Source organism: Drosophila guanche, unplaced genomic scaffold (genome assembly GCF_900245975.1).
Source record: "Drosophila guanche unplaced genomic scaffold, DGUA_6, whole genome shotgun sequence".
NCBI classification, from domain to species: domain Eukaryota; kingdom Metazoa; phylum Arthropoda; class Insecta; order Diptera; family Drosophilidae; genus Drosophila; species Drosophila guanche.
Genome location: NW_022995744.1, coordinates 3,411,537 through 3,433,015, shown reverse-complemented (window position 1 = coordinate 3,433,015; position 21,479 = coordinate 3,411,537). Strand labels below are relative to the sequence as shown.

The 21,479-nt window shown below is 45.2% G+C and overlaps 1 protein-coding gene across 6 annotated transcripts in view; it reads right to left on the bottom strand.

Annotated features, from left to right (window-relative positions):
* Nucleotides 1-21,479, bottom strand: part of LOC117580231 (teneurin-m) — a 130,800-nt gene that overhangs the window by 41,852 nt on the left and 67,469 nt on the right. For all 6 annotated transcript variants that reach the window (XM_034266647.1, XM_034266648.1, XM_034266649.1 and 3 more), the window contains exon 2: nt 11,065-11,244. In XM_034266647.1, the coding sequence (XP_034122538.1) occupies nt 11,065-11,244 (180 nt within the window). The remainder of the gene's footprint in view (nt 1-11,064; nt 11,245-21,479) is intronic.

Genomic DNA, 21,479 nt, shown 5'->3' with positions numbered 1-21,479 from the left:
ATTGACACAACATAAATAACCGTGTGAGAGAGGCTGTTATAATTTATAATCCTTGCTGTAGGCATGGCACCAGCAACAAAAACAACAAGAACAACGACAGGCAACAGGAACAGCAATAATGCAACAACACAGCCACGGAGAGTGCAAATATTTTCACTTCCTCCCGCTCTGTACCTGTAGGGAGATTTTTATACACTTGCCTATTGGGGTACTATGATTTTAAGGATATGTTTTTAGCACTCCCAATTAAACAAAATATAGGAAAGGCGAGCTGAAAGAGATCAACAAGCAGAGCACAAAGATCGCAGTCTAAGCTTGGATAGAGCCAGGGCGGGATGGCATTATCACTAAATAATAAGAGAAAAATAATGTACATTTTCGATTCCATATCTGTCTGTGTTCCATTATCTAGGTGTTCATAGAGTTCATACAGGAAAAATCAGTTAAGCACAAGTGCTTCACCCCTGATTTACTGCAGGGTATTAAATGCTTCGGAGACAAACTTTATTTAGTAATTTTGTTGCTGTGTTTTTCATATATTTTATTTGCTCGAAGTCCGACCAGGCGGAAACTCTTTCTCTCTGTCTCTCTCTTCGGTTCAGCCATCCTCCGTCCAGGTTGCATGCACAAATTTTTGGTTGCCTCTTGCCGCCAGCACCCACACTTCCGCACACCTCACTCTAGCCTGCATTTAGTTTATGTGTGTTTCTGGTTTTTCTTTTTTTTTCTACCAAAATTAGGTCAAAAGTTGATTGGCTAACATTTGTGTGGAGGGGGGAGGGTGTGGAAGTGTTAGTTGAGAGGGTGGCTTCCCCCACCAGCATTAATGTCAGAAGCAGCTTTTGGCACCGCTTTACAGCCAGGGGGGGGGGGGGGGGGGGGGGGGGGGGGGGGGGGGTGATCACACCGAAACGGAGCCAGGCGAGCCACCCCTCAGTGGTCCAGCTAATTACAAACCAATCAGCAGTCTAGGAAAACCCCCTCCGGGACAGCCGCTGCAGTTCTATAAAATTCCACATAAATTATTGAAAAACAAAATTAAAATGCAAAATGTAAACTGAAAACTGTAAACCGACAACAAAACCTAATACTGCCAAACGCATTAAACGCGTAAGCTAGTGAAATTATGGTTGAAAAATGAACAGCACCCGAAAAGGGTGCAGGAGGGCAGCAAAGTGTGTGGAAATGGATAACTATTTTAATTATTTAAAATAAAGGGGTTAACATGTTGTGTCGGATGCACACAAACACACATCTTTCCGTTCCTGATGGGTCCATTTTTGGCAAGATGTTAGATCATTATCTGGGACCCATTCACATCTGAGTGAACTTCAATCGAAGTTCTGCAACTGAAATTGAGCCAAATCGAGAAAGTTTCAAGTTTGGTTTTGGATTCATCTACCCTGCCCCGCCTCTGTTGAGCGCACTGATTTTCACCTTTAATGAGGGTGAAAAACCCTTGCCAGTTCCAGTGTGCCAGTGATTATGACAGATCTCCTGATTCTGCATCGCATTGGGTTTCCTCTGTAAATGTACTAGGACTGGTACTGGTACTGTGGTTACGGGGGGGTCTGGGCCTTAATTAAACGGCAATTGTGGTCATCTGCTGTCGGGGCTTCTCCGATGCCTAATCAGTTTTGTGCGATGAAAGACTAAGCTGGGATTACAGGGCAGAGAATACTGCATTTCTCGATGCCCATGCGGGTGCGACATTTGAATAATGAATGTCAACTCAATGTTTGTCTGCCGGGCAAAAATATAAGCCCCAGCCAAAGTCCCCAATGTCACTCAGCTGTCAATTGTAGGTTAATCTAAGAGACACAGAAAGGCAGGTCATCTCCATCTAATTGGGGCGTGGCTGACTGACTGCCTGACTGACGGACGTTCCAACGTAACCGGCAAATGCAATTGGCCCTGCCTTGACCAGCTAATGCAGCTAATTGCTCTGATTATGTCGTTTGTGATGTGCCGAGTGCCGCATCCGAGTGCCTTTGCAGTGTGTCCTTGCCACGTTGCAAACAATTAGGCGCATCCATCTAAGGCCAAATCTCATTTATCAATAACGTGAACTGAAGCCCGTGCCGTTCCCCGCAGCACGACGTTATTTGATAATTTGCCAAAGACATCGTTGGGCATCGTTCATAAACCAAGGATGTGGCGCTGTATATGATTCTGAATTACGCCCTCCGCATCTCTGATTGGGTTAACTGATTACCAAATACCCAAACATATCAGAGAGAGAGAGTCTCCCCCTGGGGCAGAAACGGCAACAAAAATACTCGACAACCCTTCGGACGGGCGGAGTCTGTGCAACTTTCTGGCTGACAAGTGTGACAGGTTTTAATGCCCATAACAAAAGCTCCTTCTCCTCCTGCTTGAAGAGCCCACCTTTGGGGCAAAACTCTGTGCGGCTTCTAGGCACACATTACACATGTAGAAGGCTCGGTAATAATACTAAATTTTACACCCCCACCATAGGCAGGGAGCGAGGAGGCAGAGAGAAAGACTTTCACATGACTCGTTAAACTTTTTGCCATTGTAATAGTTCTGCTTGGTTGGGTTTTCTCTTTCTTTCGAGACGTAGGACCAAAGCGAATACCCACAAACCTACCGAATGTTTCCTGCCACATCCACAGACAGCATCCCCACCCCAACCTACCCATTCCCTTGGCTTGGCTGCTTTACATGCTCCTTGTTGGTGGTTTTTTGGTCTCTCTCTCTCTTTCTCGCTGTCTCTGGTTATGCGCATAATTTATGGAGTGCGACAATATGTTGCCCTTTGTCTGGTTCGGCCTCTGCCAGAAGAAAACTTTTCCACTCTCGCTTTACTCCGCTTTACTTCCAAGAAAGTAAGATTTCTCTGACCGATACAAACCGATGTCCCATGTGTGTTTGTGTGTCTAGGGGGGAGAGGGTCAAGAGGCAGGAAATGTCAAGGCTATTACCATAAGGGAATAGTCCGGGCCCTGGAGACTGTTTCGAGCTGCGTTCGCCATTTAAAAAGGTCTCCTAATTCTCCAAGTTCCATTTGTAACTCCTGCAACGTATTCCCATTGAAGTCGTCTCCCACTGGAAATCCCCACCACACACACACAATTACATGGAGCACCGTGATACATGTATTAATGGGGCTGCTTTGTGTGTTCTTTATTTTGGGCCAACGTTTAGGGCGATAAAAATGCAGAAACAAAAACATTTTGCTAGTTGCATAAATTTGCGTTGTTCTGTTGCGGGTCTCTGCGCTGATAAAACAGCGTCAAAAAAGTGTCGTCGAGGGAGCAACTTGAGTAAAACTATGCAGCAGCAGCGACATCGCACAACAGCGGCAAGTGGGGCAGCGGGCGAGGCAGATATGTATGAAAAGAAATAGTCGAAACAACAGAAACAAACGGGGAAAAAAAGTTTTAAACACACATTTACGTAGAGAAAACATTTCTCTCTTACTCTCTACCTCTCTCTGTTTCTCTCTCCCTTTCGCATGGGAAATATTTAAATGTTTGGCCTGGCATACTTTTGATGCCTCCTCCTCCTGCATCAATCCATCCTCTATGGATCCTTTGAGAGGACCATAGTCGGAAGCTGGGAACGGAGCACCAACAAGCAGTTCAATGGCCTGCTAAAGACAGGTAGACGGAGAAAAGGGCTGCAGTCGCTGTGCTGCGGGGCTGGGTTCTTCACAAGTTTCTAGCATACCTCTTAATCCTGCCACAAGTCCCACCATGCACACACACATGAAGCATGCAACAACCTCACCCATTCGTATCTCTATTTACAATTTATGCCCCACGTAGAGGTAAATAAAGTTTCAGCAAGCTACTGTTGCTGCTCGCTCATTGCATGCCACCAAAGTGACGTGTGCCCCTGCAAAACAGATCCCACATACTCCACCTGCCTGCGCCTGCATCAACGGGCGCTGGTGGTTTGCCATACAAATCCCAAAACCATTTCACTAATTGAAATGAATTTTCATACAGCAGCAGAAGGAGCAGCACATCAGTGTGGCAGACACTTTCGTGTCGCAGCACAAAATTGTAATGACCTCGGGCAACACAGCCAGAGCACTGCAGCAGCCAAAATGTGTGGCGCATAGGCGGCACTGCGGTGGCATCGGAGGAGACTGCCTCACAGTTGAATGACTTATCATCCATGCATCCTCAAGAGTGTGTGCCAGAAACGAAAACTTTAAGAGCCTTGAAACGTCTCAAGCAAAGCTGCCGAATGAAATATGAATTGGGCGCAGTCAGTCCTTTGGGGGAGGGGAGGATATAACTTATTAAACTTCCTCCCCTCACAGAGAGTGGGTTGGACTCTCACTTACATTCTAAAAATATTTCAATTAAAAATTCATATGTGCCAGAGATTGCGATGTATGGATGGAAGAAAGCTAAGCCAAGCCAACAACAATCCCCAAACGGATTGAACCACTCGACATGTCTCAAGATGCCTCACAGGCTTGCGGAGAAAGTAAGTACTGGAGGAGAAATAGGGATGGATCCTCAGAAAGGGAAGAAGAAAGTGCAGCGTCTTTTTTATTTAAATAATTATGCAATATTCCTCCCTGGAGTGCCAAGTCCACACACCGCATGCAGGAATTTTCAAGTTCATAATTATACGATGCTCCCATTCCCAGACACCCACACCCCCCACCCACCCTCCACACACCACCATCATGTTCACTCACTACACTTCCTTTTCCATTTTTAATTTATTTTGAATAAGCATAAAAGGCATAAAAGACGTTGCCCAGACACTGACGGCATTTCCCACAACGGAAGTCATTTTGATGCTCCTGCTCCTGCTCCTGATCCTGCACCATCTTTGCGTATACGTAATGTAGTGTAATGTTTGAGCTCTGGCAACGGGTTGTGCATAAAGAGGGTTGGGGAGCTGGCTCATGGCTTCCCTATTGAAAGGCGTTGAGCGTGGCATGTAAATGCAAAATGGCGACAAAGCGAGCCTGCAGGGAGAAGGATATGTGTACGTATATCCTTCTTCGCCATGCACAGCTATTCTAAGCCATTTGCTTGGCATTTTTTGTTTGCTCCCCGCTCGCTGGGGCAACATTATTTTAATTAACATATTTATATGTGACGGGGGATAAGCAGCAACAAAAGCGAAGTCCTTCCATATAGCAGACTGTGTCTGTGTGTTCAAACGTGTGTGCGTGTGTTGCAATTTTAATTACACACAGAGTGGGAGAGCAGCTCCAGCTGCAGCTGCAGCAACAGCAGCAACAACGGTGGCAAATCTTATGCAATGCATTGCCATGTTGTCATATGAAAATCATTAAAAATTGTTTGCAAAAGGCGAAATCATTAAAATCATATAAATTATGCACAGAGCCCCCACAAACCTTTTTCACAACTCCCACCACCTCCGCATTGCAGCACATGCCTCTTGCCCTCGTAATTATGCAGCATATAAATGCCATCAGCAAGGACATCAACCAAGAGAAGAAGCACACGGGGAAGACACAACAATGTTTTTTTTCACTGAATATTTTTGAAGGGAGGCAGGAATGCAACCAAGACGAAAGAGGGTTCATCAAAGGTAGATTCTGAACCGGGACTCAAGTTATTTCTTATGCGCACCTAAAAGTATGCTTTAAGAATTTGGCAACAGGCGAAAACTTATCCTTCTACGCTTCGACTACTCCGCTCCGCTCCGTCTAATTAAGTCGCAAGAAAAGTACATTTTGTAGACCCCTAACATTCTGTTGTGGAATTCCAAGTATGGCTCTGGATAAAGAGAGGAGACGACAAGCCTTCTACTGCGGTTCAATCGCACTCAATATCAATAAATCCCGCAACAATCTGCATTCAAAAATCAAAGGATACACAGGAACCATGAAGATAGAGAGAGAGAGACAGGGAATGGGTGGAGAAAAGGGGGCACAGGCCAGACAGGAGCATAAAATGCCAATTTCTAGTTGCCAAATGGTTATTGCCTGCTCTATGAATGCAGTAGCACGAGCAGGAGGAGGGGAACAAGAGTTAAAGCCACGTACGAGCACCACTCGAAAAGGCCAGAGCTCTTACCTAGTGGTGTGACTATATCCCAACATACATATGTGGACAGGCAGACATACTATGTACATATGTATGTAGATACATTCTCGTATATGTCTGGAAAGTTAAGTGCCAAGCGGAACACGAAGGCAATTTGTTGCGTAACAAAAAAACAAAATGGAAACCGAAATGTGGATCGAATGGATTGGAATTGTGGATTGGGGATTGGGGATTGGGAATACCTCTCCTGCCTTTCTTTTTTGGGCAGCAGATAAAATTAAAATTGTGCGTGAAAACTGCATAAAGGATGACTGCCAGAGAGCATGCAAGGAGCATCGTACTTACCAGGCATAAAATATAAATTACTATCCTGCGCCGTAATAAATTTCAGTTAAATTTATATACACCACCATTTAAAGGAAGAAGTGGAGTGGGGCAGAAACCCATTATGAATGAATTTAGTAGCAGTAGCAGCAGGGGGAGCACCAGCAGGAGCAGCCAAAAACGTGCGCCATTCCACTATCCTTATATTTATACAAATTTAAAAGCACTTTCTGGGGATCCTCCGACACCCATCCTCCTCCCATCCCAGCCTGCCGGAAAGAGGTTGGGGTTTTTCAAAAAAGCTTGCAAATTTACGAGTATTTCCATGGCTGGCAGCAACGATAAACCAGAACCTAGACCTCGAGCACCACCCAACACCGGACTGGTCGAAAGCAATAACGACCAGCCAGCCAATAGACCCTGAACTCGACTCTCGATTCCCGGCTGGACCCTCCAGTCGGCCAGTCCGGCCGGACAGTGTAAAGTTAGTTGAAGGACACACAGGCGGACGGACGGACGGACGGACGGACGGACGGACAGACAGGACAAACGGCTTCAGACGATGGGGGGCGTTGTCGGCGTTAGTCTAGGCGCTTGAACTAGGCGGAACGACGGAACTTCTCTTCGTCTGGCCTTTCGGCAGACGAGTGGACGGCGGCGGTCAATGACAGCGCAAAGTTTTTGCTGGAAACTAACCTCGAAAGCGATAAAAAATTAAAGCAACAGGAGAGGCAGGTGGAGAGGGGGAAGCAGAGACACAAAGCAGATAGACAGAGACTTGCCGCATCAGAATGCCGCAATGGCCTGTTATTATAATGAAAACGAAGCAGAGGCAGCGGCATCGCCAGAGGCAACAGCAACGGAAACGGCAGTGGCACTGGCAGTAGTGCAGACAAAGTAGATTCATCTGCAGAATTGCAGACACAGAAATAAAAATTGAAGGGTGTCGATGGATGTTACTATGACTGGAAGATATCCAGTACCCGGTAGAGCTGTCAAAACAATATTAAAGCACGTTTTCGAGCAACAAATTAAAAGAGAAAAAACACGAACAAAAAAGGCAGAAGAACTTGGTCTCTTTTCGTGGGATTCTGGACATGTTGAGGAGGTGTATTTTCCATCTGAACATTGCCAAAACAGACGTTAAGATATTAATGATTGTGCGTCCACAATTTATTTTAAAAGTATCCCACGATCCAGACAGACAAAAATAATACACTAAATGAACATCCCTCTCAGCGAGTACTGGGTATCAAAAGTTGGCAAAAGTAGGGATGAGGCTACTGAAACGGAAGCCAGTTACATTTGCATGGCCATGGTCCATGTCGAGGGGTTCCTTTCAAGTGCACAGTGACTGAGGCTGCGATTGTGACTGTGCCTGAAGAATGGGGTGGAGTGAAAGGGTGGGTGTGCCCTAAGTCATTAACAATTTAAGGTGCGGAAATGTTTAACGAGCGTTGCATGGCCCCAGCGGGACCCCCGAATCTGGTCAGGGATCTGTTCCGTGGCTGCTGCTGCTGTTTCATTAAAGCTTTAAGCACCAGCTGCACGCGGGTGGACAAGCGAATCACAGCAGAATCACTCCCGCCCTGCATCCAACCCGTTCAATATGTCGTTTTTTTGTTTTGGATGCTCCCTTTGCCATCACTCTGCCCGAAAATAAACGCCACCCCCACCCCATTTTGGTTGATTTTATTTTTTTAATCTGGCAATTTATGCAGTTTTCCTACTGTGATATACAAATGTATGTGCATACATAAATACATACATATGCATGTACATATGTACATATATCTTCTTTTTTTTTTTGTGCAAACTTTTGTTTCGTTCCCTAGATAACTCCTATTTTTCTGAGTGTGTGTGTGTGGCTGTGTATATCCAATCGAGCAGAATGCCCATTTTTATATTTATTTGCATATGGTGCATAAGCATTTTTTCATACCCCATCGACAGAAGCTTCTCTCCACTCCACTCTGAAATTTTAAACTACATACGAGCATGGGATGGGCCATGTGGCACTGCGCATTGAACAGAGGAGCATAATACGGACAAAGTTTTTCCCTGAAAAATAACGTAGGCCCTTTGGACTGCCACTGCCACTGCCCCTTCTGCTACGTCACCTGCTTGATTCATTCATTCATTGCAAGTTTTGGGGTTCTTTTTCACTCCCTTTTTTTTTGGGTGCCAGAAGTCAACAAATAATATTTTCCATAAAAATTCACATTGAGCGGAAAAACTGAAATGAAAATATTCTCAACGAGAAGGGACGTGTGAGACGCATCTTATGCGGCACAAATTGTATACCCGGCACTCAGTTAGTGTACCTGTACAATAATGTTTTTTTTTTTCATTTTTGAAATACACTTGTAACAGTGTGAGCATACATAAGTCTGGATACAAAATTTGGTGCCTCTATCTTTTATAGTCTCTGAGATCCAGGCGCTCAACAAGACGGACGGACAGACGGACAGACAGACATGGCTCTATCGACTCGGCTATTGATGCTGATGCCTTCTGTGCCTTACATACAACCGTTATTCGCACAAATACAATATACCCTATTTACTCTTCGAGTACCGGGTATAAAAAGAGAGAGACAGAGGTTCAGAACTAAAGCCAAATGTCATGTATTTGTCCATAGGATATGCCATATATTTTATATTTAAAACTATACATACATACTTGGAAACATATGTATGTGTGTTAAATCTTTAGATATTTTTTTGGGGCAATTCCTGAATCTCAATTTGATTTAGAATTTAATCAATATTTGTGTTACGATGACAACTCGATGCGTGAGCCCCCATCTGGGCATTCAACTCTCTCTGCACCCCATTCTCGGTTTCTGCCGCACACTCTGACTGTTGCTTTTGGTGCATACTTTGCGGCGGCTGACGGTTTAGAATGTTTATCAATTTATGCACAAATGCAAATAGAATTTCATAAATAGTCATTTAATTGCACTTTGGGGCAGGGACAAAGAGAGAAAGCCCATAAACGATATGCAAAATGCAAATTGGCCTCTGCAACAGAGAGAGAGTGGACGAACAGGAGGCTTAGGCCATGCCACATTCCTACATTCTACATGCCACATGCAAAGCCCCTGCTGCTGCTGTTGATGATGATGTGACGTGAAAAGTGTGCAACTACCAGATTAAAGTGTTTTGGCCGTAATGCCATACCCCTCACCTGACACTCACCCTTCTGACCCAAAACATTGCCTTAAATTTAGGACACAAAATGTTGAAAGCACAGCTGCTGCTGGCCAGCAAAACTCTTGGATAAAAAATGACACGGGAAAGAGACAGAGAGATAGAGAGCAGGAATGAAACAGAATGCAGTCGGACGTTAGTGGGCACAAAATTATATGGCACACGCAGGAAAATCAAGACAAAGCTTGGCATATATACGATAACAGTACTTGTATGTTTGTGTGTGTGCGTGTATTTGTACAATGCAAAAAAAGCAAACAAAAGGCAGTAGCAGCAGAAGCAAACGCAAATACAGAGGGAAAGCAACTCAGCCCGAAAGCATGCTAGAGCGTGAAAAGAAATAGAGAAACTCAGCGCCGAATCATTTGATACCCTTTGGGGCTTTGAACTGGCGCAAAAGCTAACCTTATCAGTTAGTTATATATGTGTATGCCGCCCGACACCAAAAAAATGAATACCGAAGGCATATGATATAGTCAGTCGATATGTCTAAAATTCCAGTCAGATGGATCAGAAACATAGAAACATCTCCAGAAAACCCTTAATACCCTCGGCAAGGGTAGTCACATGACAAACAGTCGGAAATGTGAAGGGAAAGCTTTCAGACCATGTGAGTTTAGTTGATTTCTTTTCCCAACTTGTTCGCTTTTTTTGATATTACGTGGCTGCAACAGCGACGGAGGAGTGCCACATAGAAAGATCTTCCAGACTCGTACGGAAAACCATACTCTCCTTTTCCATCCATAATTGTTGACGGAACTTCATTCAATTAATAGATCCATAAACACAAAACTCCTCCCTTTTTGGCAAGTATTTTACATCAATTCTGCCGGCCCACCCTGTCCCACTCCATCCCGTCAACTAGCCGCAGTTGTTTGTCAGTTTTTTGGCCATTTCTGTTTAGGCCCCTGCGGTCGTTTGACTTTTTTTCTGGCCTGGCCTGGCCCGTCCTGCCATGGCCTGTTGTGCCGTTGCCAACTATTTTCACTCGACTTTCGAATGTTTTTATCCCTAAAGCCTGCTTGCGGATATGCATAGAGCAGCAACACAAACAGAAAACCCAAAACTCAAACCCAAGCTCTGTTCAGCAGTACAAAAAAAAAAAAAAAACAATTGGAAAAACAATAAATGGCAAATGTATGGCGGCATTTTAGGCGCATGGCGCATCGGAAACAAAAGAGCTGAAAATTTGCAAAATGCTGTGGACTTTTCCCCTCCCTACCCCCTACAATACACACCACGTTTTTTTGCCGTATTTTTGCATTTTTATAGCAATATGGCAAATGGAATTTTTGTGCACGAACCGAGCGCTAAACATTTAAATGAGTCAAGTGGCTTTTTGATGGTCGCCGTGGCCTGGCTATGGATTTGCATATGACTGGGAAAAAAACCCACTTCCTCTGCCTCTCTTTGCGGGGGGCTTTTAGAGCTCCGAAATGCAGAGACTGGGGACAGCGGCCCACTTTCTAAATGGGTTATATGTATACGCAGAGGCCAGAGAGAGAATGGATTTTACTTACTTAGATTTCCACTAGGAATGTAAACGTTGCCCGATGGCGTTCGCACCAAACAAGATGGCTCAAAGTCAACGTCATTGGGATTGTTAACGGTTAAACGACCATTCTGCATGCGACTCATTGTCGGATTACGCGGCGGTACATCCGGTGGGGCCGTTGGCGTAACTCCTTCCAGGAGGAAGCCTGAAAAGAGTGCAGGAAAAGTCATTAGTTCGGGGTTCTAAAATCTACAACTGCCATCTTCTGATACTGCTACTGGTTATATTAACAGCTTAATTCAGACTTCTTTCGCTCCATTTTCCTCTCTCTCCTCCCGAATGACGACAGAAATCATTGCACATTTGACACTAAAAGTATTTTGTCGTGAATTTTTCAACAGTATCAAATGGATTTGAATACTGCAATCAGTTGCCAAAAAGGAACTAAATCGAAATGAAATTATTCAACAGAATAGAAAATTCAATTTGTCTGCTTTTTTCCACTCGGGGCAAATCGCTCAACAAATGCGAGGAGAGAGGACACGCCGAAAAAAACTCTAAAATACTGAAATTTACAAATAATAATAGAACAACAAATAAAAACAGATAAAACATAGATATAAAAGATAGAAAAATAAGGGGAAAAATATCGAAATTAAATGGAAAATGCCTTTGATACACAAACACTAAAACAGCCACTCTAGTGTGAGCTCTAGTATCTATGTGAGAAATGATGCCTCCTCTTCTATTATGGCGCTGTAATAAATTTCAAAAGCATTCGCATTCATTCTCATAGAAAATTTTAAGCTCATTTATAGGCTTAAAAGGCATTGCTACGCAGAAGAGGGCAAAGAGAAGAGCGCGATGGGGCAGGGTGCAAACAGGATGCTCGACAAATTCAAATGCCAAGACCAAGAGCAAGAGCAATGTCTAATAAAAAGCAACAACAACAAAAACGGAAATGCCAACGGCCAAAAAGGAAGAAAATTTCAAATTTGTTGAGATTTTCTGGGCGCGAAAATCATATCCTGCCCGTGCTCCCCCTTCTGAGACGAGTAGCAGGAGTAAGACTACTCGTGGCAGGCCGAGTGTATGCTGCTGCTTCTACTGGCTTAGTGGGGAGCCTCTGTTGGTGTAATCGCCTTGCGTTAGGCCGAGAGACTACTCCCGATTCCCGCTTCTCGCTTTTATTTTCTTTCTTTTTTTTTCATTTCTACAAGCTGAAAGTGGCCCTAGGACTGTGGGAAATTTAAGCTGCGGAAAATATGACACCAACTTGTCTGCCTGCCTTCATGGATGCTCCTCGGGATGCTGTCTGAATGGCCGCGGGGCCTGCGCATTATCGTTATAATGAAAAGCGCCGCTACACGTCGCCTCCTCTCTGCGGCCCAGCAGTGGCAGTGGGCAGGGTGGGGTAAAAACAACAAAAAAACAAGCAGGATGCTCTGCCTGCTTGCCTGCCCGCCAGCAAAGATTATTTCACGCGGTTAAACACAGCAGCAGAAGCACCAAAAGTTGGTCCCCAAAAATGTTCATTCAAAATTGGCATTGCGGGTGGCTGCCACAGTTGTGGAGATAGGCAGGCATGCAGAGGCACAGAGGCACAGAGGCAGCCGGTCATCTGTGATTAACACTGGGAACTGTGAGGTGGGGGATACAGCAATTTTTGTGGACTTTTGTCTTTGGCTTGCGTGTAATTAGATTTGAGATTTAAGGCGCTTATGCCTGATGCGCAGCAAATTGAAATTGAAAATGCTCATGCTCATGGCCCATGGCCATGGCTCCTCCTGCTCCACCAGCTTTTCGGACTCCTGTGCGTATGTGTTACGAGCTGAAAATTGGGGCCGACTTTGGTGCTACATTCATTAGCCAGTGAGTGATAGAGGGAGACATAGAGCGAAGGCAGAAGGCTGCATCTGCATTCTTGGAACTTATTCAGCCATTAGGCGGAAAAGTTAAGCCAAAGTAGCCGAAACCCGTACAACCTCCCTAGCGCATTTGCATGTACACACGATAACATCATTTAAAGACACATAAGAAGAGCGGTTAGTGGGAGGTTTAGTCTAATATTAAGCACAAAACATGGTCCCACTCCATGGATACAGCCATTGGCAGCCACTATCCCCTGCCACTGCCACAACTGGATAGGGTATCTGAATGGTCGTTTCCTCCCGCTTGACCAAGTCAAGGGCTTAGCCAAATGGCAAAAGAGACAACGTAGACAATGGGGCCACAGAACAGATAGACGGGCAGCAGAAAGGCGGAGAGAATTCTTTCTTCGTTGGGATTGTCGCCTGTCTGCCTGCCAGTTGGCATCCACATCCACATCCGCAGCCACATCCGCATACACATACACACGCAGAGACTGAGCAAGAGTGACAGAGAGAGGGGGAGGAAGAGGGAGAGGGAGAGCCAACGACCACTTAAAGCGCAGTCGAAGAACAAGAAGATGGTGAAGTAGAAAGAGAGTGCGGAGAGGCGGAGCAGTAGAAGAATGAACAACGGGAATGGCAACTACTGGGAATGGCGCTGATAAGCAGCTTATCTTCATTTCTACAACCCCACAGCGTTTATTTTTCCCCACCCTCCAACTAACCCCTCACTCTCTCTCTCTCTCTCTCTCTCTCTCTCTTTGTGTGTGCGTTGTTTGTGTTTGCTGGTGTTGTTTCTGCTGCCATTGTCGTTGTCATTTTGAATGCGAATGCGTTGTAGTTGTTCCTGTTCTGCTGCTCTGCTGCTGTTCCTGCTATTTCTGCTGCTGCTTTTGGCTGCTGTTGCCCTTGGCTCGTCGTTCTGCTGCTGTTTTTTTGGGGGGTACGCAAAATGTGTAATGGCATTTCGTCAGACAGAGCATGAAAAAGCGAGCCAGAGCGAGGCTTTAGTAAAAACCAATGGAAAAGCAGCAACAGCAAGGCAACGAGTGTGTGTGTGTGTGTGTGTGTGTGTGTGTGTGCAGGCATAGAACAAAAAACTGAAAATCGAATTTTCCCAACATATGTACATATGTATCTATGCAAATGTATGTTCGATTTTCAGAGTCAGTGGAAACTGTTTTCATATTAAAATTAAACATGTTACTATTCAAAATATATGAACAATATATTTTTTAATTTTATTTTGTTCGCATATGTAAATACATACATATTTATGTATGTATGTATATTAAAAGGGCCTTTTAATTCAGTTTAGTTTGCATCTATTTAATTTTACGATGTTTTACTTAAAACCGGAATATATTCTGTGGAGAGAACCTCCTCCCCCATTTCACTTGGACCCACCGTATTACTTATAATAAAATTATCTGATGTTGTGTGGGAGTTTTACTCTCCTCTGATGCTGATGATTTATATTTTTGTGTTTGTGTATTTTTGTGGGTGTTGCACTTGTAATTCTTTTATAATGCATAAAGACAGATAAAGGGAACAATGCCAAAAAGAATCCCACCGACTTGACGAAATTTGGGAGACAACTTTGAAGTGGCTGCGACCCAGAGCAGGGTGGCAACTCCAATTAGGATCTGGAGGCTCATTCCACCTTCGAATAAGTTTACCCCGAGAATGAAAAACATTTAAGCGGGAGAATTCACAATGGGAAATATGTTAATTAAATTAAAGGGACGACGAAGACAGGCACAAAAGGGAGAAAGGGCGAAAGAGAACGACACCAGCTGCTTGTGGCATGCCAACAATGAGCAATGCGGGGGGGCATGCCAACACCTTCAACAGGAGTCATGCTGCTCCTGCTTCTGTTTATGCTTCTCCTTCTGCCTGACGAGTAACAGAGGGACAGAGGAAGAGAGAGAAATGTAAAACACTCTTGGTATGACAGCTGAAATGTCAGTTAAGCATGAATTGCACCCTGCATGGTGCTGTGCCACTTCCTCTTTGCTGCTCTTTCTTATCCGTACAGGGAGGGGACGCTGGTAATGAGAATTGAGGCAACCTGAGCCAGGTACTTCGTCCAGGTCCTGGGAGCTGTGTATATTCCTCTGGTGGCCACTGGCACACTGACAAGTGGTGAAGAGTCTGTTTCTTAACTGCAGTTTTCTCTTTTTACTCCCTTTTCCTTTTCTTTTTCTTTTCCATTTTTTGTTTTATTTTTTATTGCGTCAGAGGGTTAAGTGAAATATAAAGATGCTTTCATTTGTGGACGGACTACCCCTGATGACAATCATCCATTGGGTATATCCTGTGTGCTTTCTGAAGCTCATTACATCATAGGAAAAGTGGCTTCTATTCCAGCAGATGAGCAGAGGAGGAGGGATTCTGTGACTGGCAACTGATACCCAACTGGATCTATAAAAACTATAATCGAAATGGACAACAATGATGACAGGTAAACCACTCACACATCTATGTCTCTCTCCCTATCTCTCTTTGTGTTTGTGTGTGTGTGTGTGTGGATGCCAAACTGCGTATACGTAATAAAGCGAAGCATAGGCATTTTTTGTTGTTGTTCCCATAGCAATGGCTGCTGCCATTTTGTTGATAAGCAGCCGGCGCAGGACAGTCCAAGGGGTTATATGGAGTTGCATAGAGCAAGAGAGGAAGAGACATAGCGTTGCATAGAAAGATAGAGAGAGAGAGAGAGAGACAAGCAAACAAAAGGGCGCCTAAACTGACAATTGGGCGCTTTGTTTTGGAGCGTGTGTGCATCCCATTTGCAGGAGGAGGCCTGGCCTGGGACACCGTTTGACCTGTCTCCACATGCCCCCTGGTGGGGCATCATAATGCGGGCCATCTGTATGCGTATACGCGTTCTCCAAGCTGCTCCCCCCCTTCCATTGTTAATATTTGCACTAATACAAGGAGACACAGCCAGGCGGCGGCGGACGCTTTGTATCCTCTCTGTGTGTGCCTGCGCTTGACATATAAATAGAGCAGATGACACACACACATGCACACATGGAAAGTTGTCAAAGAGAGAGAAGTCCTTGTTAGTAGGAACAGCCGGTCATTGAGTAATTCCTTTGCATATGTAGCGCAGAAATGTGTGTGTACAGTTTATTAAATTTGAGACCAGAGCCCAGTCTCCCCCAACTATTTATGTACCTGTCATGTACACCACCCACTCTTCTATAGGGTGCGTTCCATTTCCAAAGCCCTTCCGCACCGCACAATCTTTGTTTGTCAAAGTTTTGCGCTCAACTCTCTGGGAGGGGAGGAGATTTATTTAGTTCGGGTCTTCACACAGAAAACTTTGGATTTACTTCGACACAATTGTCAGCTTAGTCACGTTTCATGTGTCGACGGATGGATCTATGAGGAACAGACAGGGCAGGAGCAGGCAGTGGGGCAGGTGCAGAGTCGGGATATAGAGAAGCTAATGCTAAACACGACATAAAGGTAAGAAGCTAAAGGCACGCGATGCGAATATTTTAACGTTAGCACAGAGCCCAGCAAAATAAAACCAAAAGAAAAGGACAGCAGAATCAGGAGTAGGGGAAAGGACAAAACTACAAGTTGACGCTTTGTTTGATTAAGTTTCAATTTTTGGACGATAGTTAGCAGCGGCAGCATCTTGGCTCCTGGCGCGGTTCACACTCTGATTTCGTACTGTTTTCTGTCCTCCCCTGAGTGCAGGCCCAAGGCCCGCACACTCATCCTGCTGCCATTAAATTATATTTGCAGCATACTTTGAGGCGCAGTTAATCAAGTTTTCAGCCACTGACCCAGTTTGCTTAGAATCTCCACCACTGCCACCATCCACATCTGTGGAAAAACCAACTCTGGTCGACAGCCTTTTGATAGTTTTTGCCCCTGCCCCTGCCCCTGCCTCTGCCTCTGAGAGTGAGACGCGACGTCTCGTTAATTGATTTTGTGGCATGCAAAGTTCAGCAGACGATGACGACGATGGCTGTCCCAAAACCGCAAAGCCGCCAACCTCAGCCCCGGCCGCCATCCGATTTGAGCTCATTTTTTTTGCTGCCGCTGCTGCCAGTATGCTCTATGCAACTCTTCTACTTAGTGGCAAGTGCAAAGGCCCGCCTGCCCTGCCTCCACCTCTAATCCTATTAGAAGCTGTCTGCCACACACCCCATACCCATCGTGTCGCATACTTTGCGGTTTTTACTTTGTCGCGTCGTGTATCGTGTGCCACTGATGTGTAAGTAAGTTGTGGAGCTGCTCTGTGGCATGCTTTAAGGTGGCAGCTTAAAGGGGCAAATTCAAATTTCGGCCTGCAGACCCCCCTTACTCCTTACCTATTCCCTACATTTCTGCTTGGCTTGAGAGAGCGGGACAGAGAACGTAATAAACGTCAAGTGACAGTTTTCGTAAAATTGCTACTTTTGAAGATTTATTTGCCATGACTCGTGCATCCTCCCTCAGCCCCCGGTGTAACCCTTTTTCCGAGCTGCAGTCAAAAGTTTTCGGTCAAATGAATGGCAGTGGCAAAGCAGTGGAAAATGAAATCTAATTTAATGCTTTATTTGACACATTTCCCAATGCAAGTTGCCAGTCGAAGAAGTTGCCACCAAAAAGTAGGTCGAACACCCCACCCCACCCCTCCTCCGACCTCCAACACAATGAGAAATTATACACCAAAATTCTAAGTGTGGAAGGCAGCACTTTTGTTCTTTCTGCTGCCTCGTCGTCAGCCTTCTGTCTGTTTTTCCGCGAGGAAATGCAACAAACAAAAGTTTTCCGCGCCCGAAAAGTAGGCTATAGATAACTGACATTTGCTTGCGGCTCATTAACATTTCAAAGTGGCAGCCAAGGGGCACACAAACACACAGCACTCTCTCTATGTGTCTCCCTTGCTCACTGTGTATCTTTCTCTCTTGGTTCGCCATAACTCACGGCGTGTCAGGCGTGCTTAACCTTCTTCGTTGTATGTACGTGTCGTAATGCCAGTGGAGGTGCCTGACATTTTTCGCGAACGCCTTCTGTTATGCAACACCACAACGATAGGCAGAGCGAAAGAGGAGCACGAACAGCCATTGTCTCTGCTGCTACTCAGCCACAAAAGCCTACAAACAAATTAAGCAGAAAATAAAAGCTTTATCTGTACGTGTCCCTGCATTTGCGTCTGTGTATGTGTGTGCGTGTGTGACAGAGTAGGAAAACTTAAAGAAGAAAGAAGTAAAAGAAGTAAAAACAGAAAATCAGACGAGAAGAAAAAGCAGTCGTAGTTTCTGCTGCTGCTGCTGTTGCTGGAGCTGTCGGAAAAGTGCAGGCAGTTAAGCACTTTTGTCTCAATGAGTGTCAACAAGCCAACCCTCGAGCAGGAGCAGGAGCAGCGTTAGCTGCAGCGGCAGCAGCAGCAGCAGCAGCCGGAGGAGGAGGTGCATGCGACTCGACACACAAGTCAAGAGTGTGGCACAGAGACACACCCACACACTCACACATGTGCCTCAGTATGTGTGGCAAATAGAGGGAAAATGGAAACAAAAAAATAATCGCTCCATTAATGAGCCCCGGGCCAAGTGCAACAAGCACTGACAACATGACCCCTAACCCCCCACAGCTACTTAACCCTGTTTCTGCCTCTCTTTTGTGTCTGTTTGTCTGTCTGTCTGTTTGCTGTGACCACTCGAGTGGCTCTTTCAATAGTTTGTGCCCAGATACGAGTCTAAGTAGTGCCTCATCTCTTCCTTTTCTTGTTGCCACATTCCTCCCCATAACCCACCCACTTTTTCTTTGAATTTTCAACTGTTTTCAGCAATTAGAAAGATTTCTCTCTTTCTATTTCAAAAATAACTTTTTCTATTTTTGATTTAAATTCTAATTGGATTCCATATTTGTCAGAGAAATCTCTCGACAAAAGTTGCTATGAAAACGAGTGTTGGGAGGGGAATGCTCGGCGAGGATATCCGCGCACAGTGGGAGTGTGGGTGGGGCAGCACAAGAAATCATGTTCGAAGTCTGGGGGTGAATAATGCGAGAGAGAATATGTGCATCAGGGGACAACTTTTGGCTGTTATTCATTCGATTCCTTTTACATATGTACATATATTTTTTTTCGTTGCTGCTGGATTGATGCTACGTCAATGCCACGTGGTACGCAGTACGTATACGTTACAAGTTTCGCGTTACGAATGTTCCCCTGTTCTCTTTGCAACTTTAATTGGAGCGACTTGAAAGGGAAGTTTTCCTGGCTTTGATTCTGCGATTCTATTCCTCAATTGCTGTTCGTCTGGCATTTCCCTTTTTCGTCAAGGGCCTTTCTTTGTGTAGATTTTTGGGCAGCTTTCGAGCTTTTGTCGTGTTCGTTGTATTTGTGTTTATTTATTACTCGCACTGATGGAAAAAAGCGGAAGAAAAGCGAAATGGTACCGGTCCCTGGCCCTGTTCTGCCCTAATATAATGTAAATTTTTCATCGCTGCTCTTTTTTGGTAAGGTCGAAGGGTGTCCTCGTCCCCTTCTCCAGCTTTTTTAGTGGACTTTGGAGAGTCGTTAAATTTTTTTTCGAAGTTCTTTCTTCATCCACGGCTTCAGATTCCATTTGAAGAGCTGACCCTGCCACTGTGAAGAGCCGTGCCCCTGCCCCTTGAAGTAGTCCAAAAATTGAAAAGCGGCCAAAACTTTAAGTTTTTTCTTCGTTTTTTTTTTTGTGCGTTTCCTGCGGTTTTATTAATGTTTCTGCTTCTGTTTCTGAGTCCTGAACGTCTTAAGGAAGTTTTTCCTTCAGGCAGATGCTTCGCTGGGAAAAAGCAGGCAAAAAACTTTGTAGCTGGTAATTATGCTGCATGCAGCAGCGGCAGCAGCAGCAGCAGCAGCAGCAAAGTTTCCCCTGAAGCTGCTGTGTGGCATGCGAATAATGATGTAGACGGCGGGATATAGGGTACAGTGGGTACACGCTGGCAAGGACAACCCGCGGAGCTTTCCTCCAATTTGCTTATCGAATCGTAAAACTCCATTGAAGAGAGTTCCTTTCCCCTTTTCCCCTTCGCGAGCTTTAATTTAGCAATTAAAAGCATTGGGACTGTGCCACATTTTTAGTGCCCCACACACGGTTGCACAAACAATTAAGAATAATGTAAAAAAATAAGAAAGGCTGCAGTGCACACTGCAGTGTGCCGCAGCCTTGCGCGCTGTGTTGCATTATGTAAAGCAATTAAAATGAGGCAGAGAGAGCGAGAGAGAGAGGCAGCAACTGGCAAGTGCAGCCTCAAATGTAGCATAACTTGAGGCGCACACAAACAAACAGTTGACTTTTAGTGGCATGCAACAGCAGCAGCTGTGCTTCCTACACCCAAGCAGTGGCGGACTGGGGAGGGGGTGAGAGTTAGCTAACCCATGATTAAGGAAATTGTTGAAAAATGTTAAACAAGCCAAACGACGAAGGCGACACATGCCCTGCCTCTTGCTACCCGCCACTGAGGCAACAAACAGCCAGCGACGGGGCCCACTCTGCCACTTGTCTGCTCTGCTGACCTGCTAAAAAATCTATAAAAATGCAGTTGCCACAGCTCTGGGCGGCTGGGCGGTTGGGGCGCCTGCTGTTAGGCAACATATTGCAGTCAAGGCCTTCGCTGCGTGCATTTTTTAAATGCTCTCCGCTTCCTTTTCGTGTTCTGCTCTGCTCTGCCGCATGTGGCACAAGCGGAAGCTGCTGTTTGGCTCGCATAAATAATAACAATGGGCCATGAGGTGCGGGTGCGGGTGCGGGTGCGGGGTGGAGGGAAACGGAAGGAAGGAGTAGGAACCAACAGTAACAGCACCAGAAGCAGAGCGGGCCCCTGCTGGATATGTATATGTGTGCGTTGGTATGGGTTTAGTGGGCGTGGCGAGCCACCAACACGTGTTGCAAGCTTGTTTGCTGCCTCAATTGCAACTATTTTCACAGAGTTTAAGTCTGTTGCGGTGTGCAAGGAGGTGCTAGGAGCTGCATGTGGTGGGGTGTCTGTATCTTTTGGTGTACATGTGTTTTCCCGGGTGTTTTCTATCTTGTTTAAAAATTGTTGGCCATTTGGGGGCTGTGGTACATGTGTTTGCCCAGTAACTTTGGCTTATTGGCTACACCTGGGCTTAAAGCGAGGCGAAAGTGAGCAGCAAGGGCGCGCGGAAATGTGGGGCAGGAAGTATGTGGCTCTATTCATGTATCTATTTGGAATATTTACTCTGGGAACAGAGCTAACCACAATTTACACTCACATTGGGAGACGGCAGGGTCAACAGAATGGAAATCATCATCAAACATACCTGCAAGTGAAAATGAAAAAATGTTCATTAGCTGAGTAATATTTAATTTAATTTCAAATAGTTCATATTAATTGGTAGGAGTTTTGAGAGAGTGCGAGATGGATGATGGATGCTTTTGCGCTCTGCTGCTAAAACTGACCTTCAGGCTGTGTGAAGCCTTCTTTCCCTCTCGCTCACACTCAGCTAAGCCAAGAGCAGACTTCAAAGGCAGACAACAACCACACGAAGGAGTACAGCAATGGAATCGCCAAAGTACATGAGGATCAAAGCAGCAACATTAGCGGAGCAAAGAAA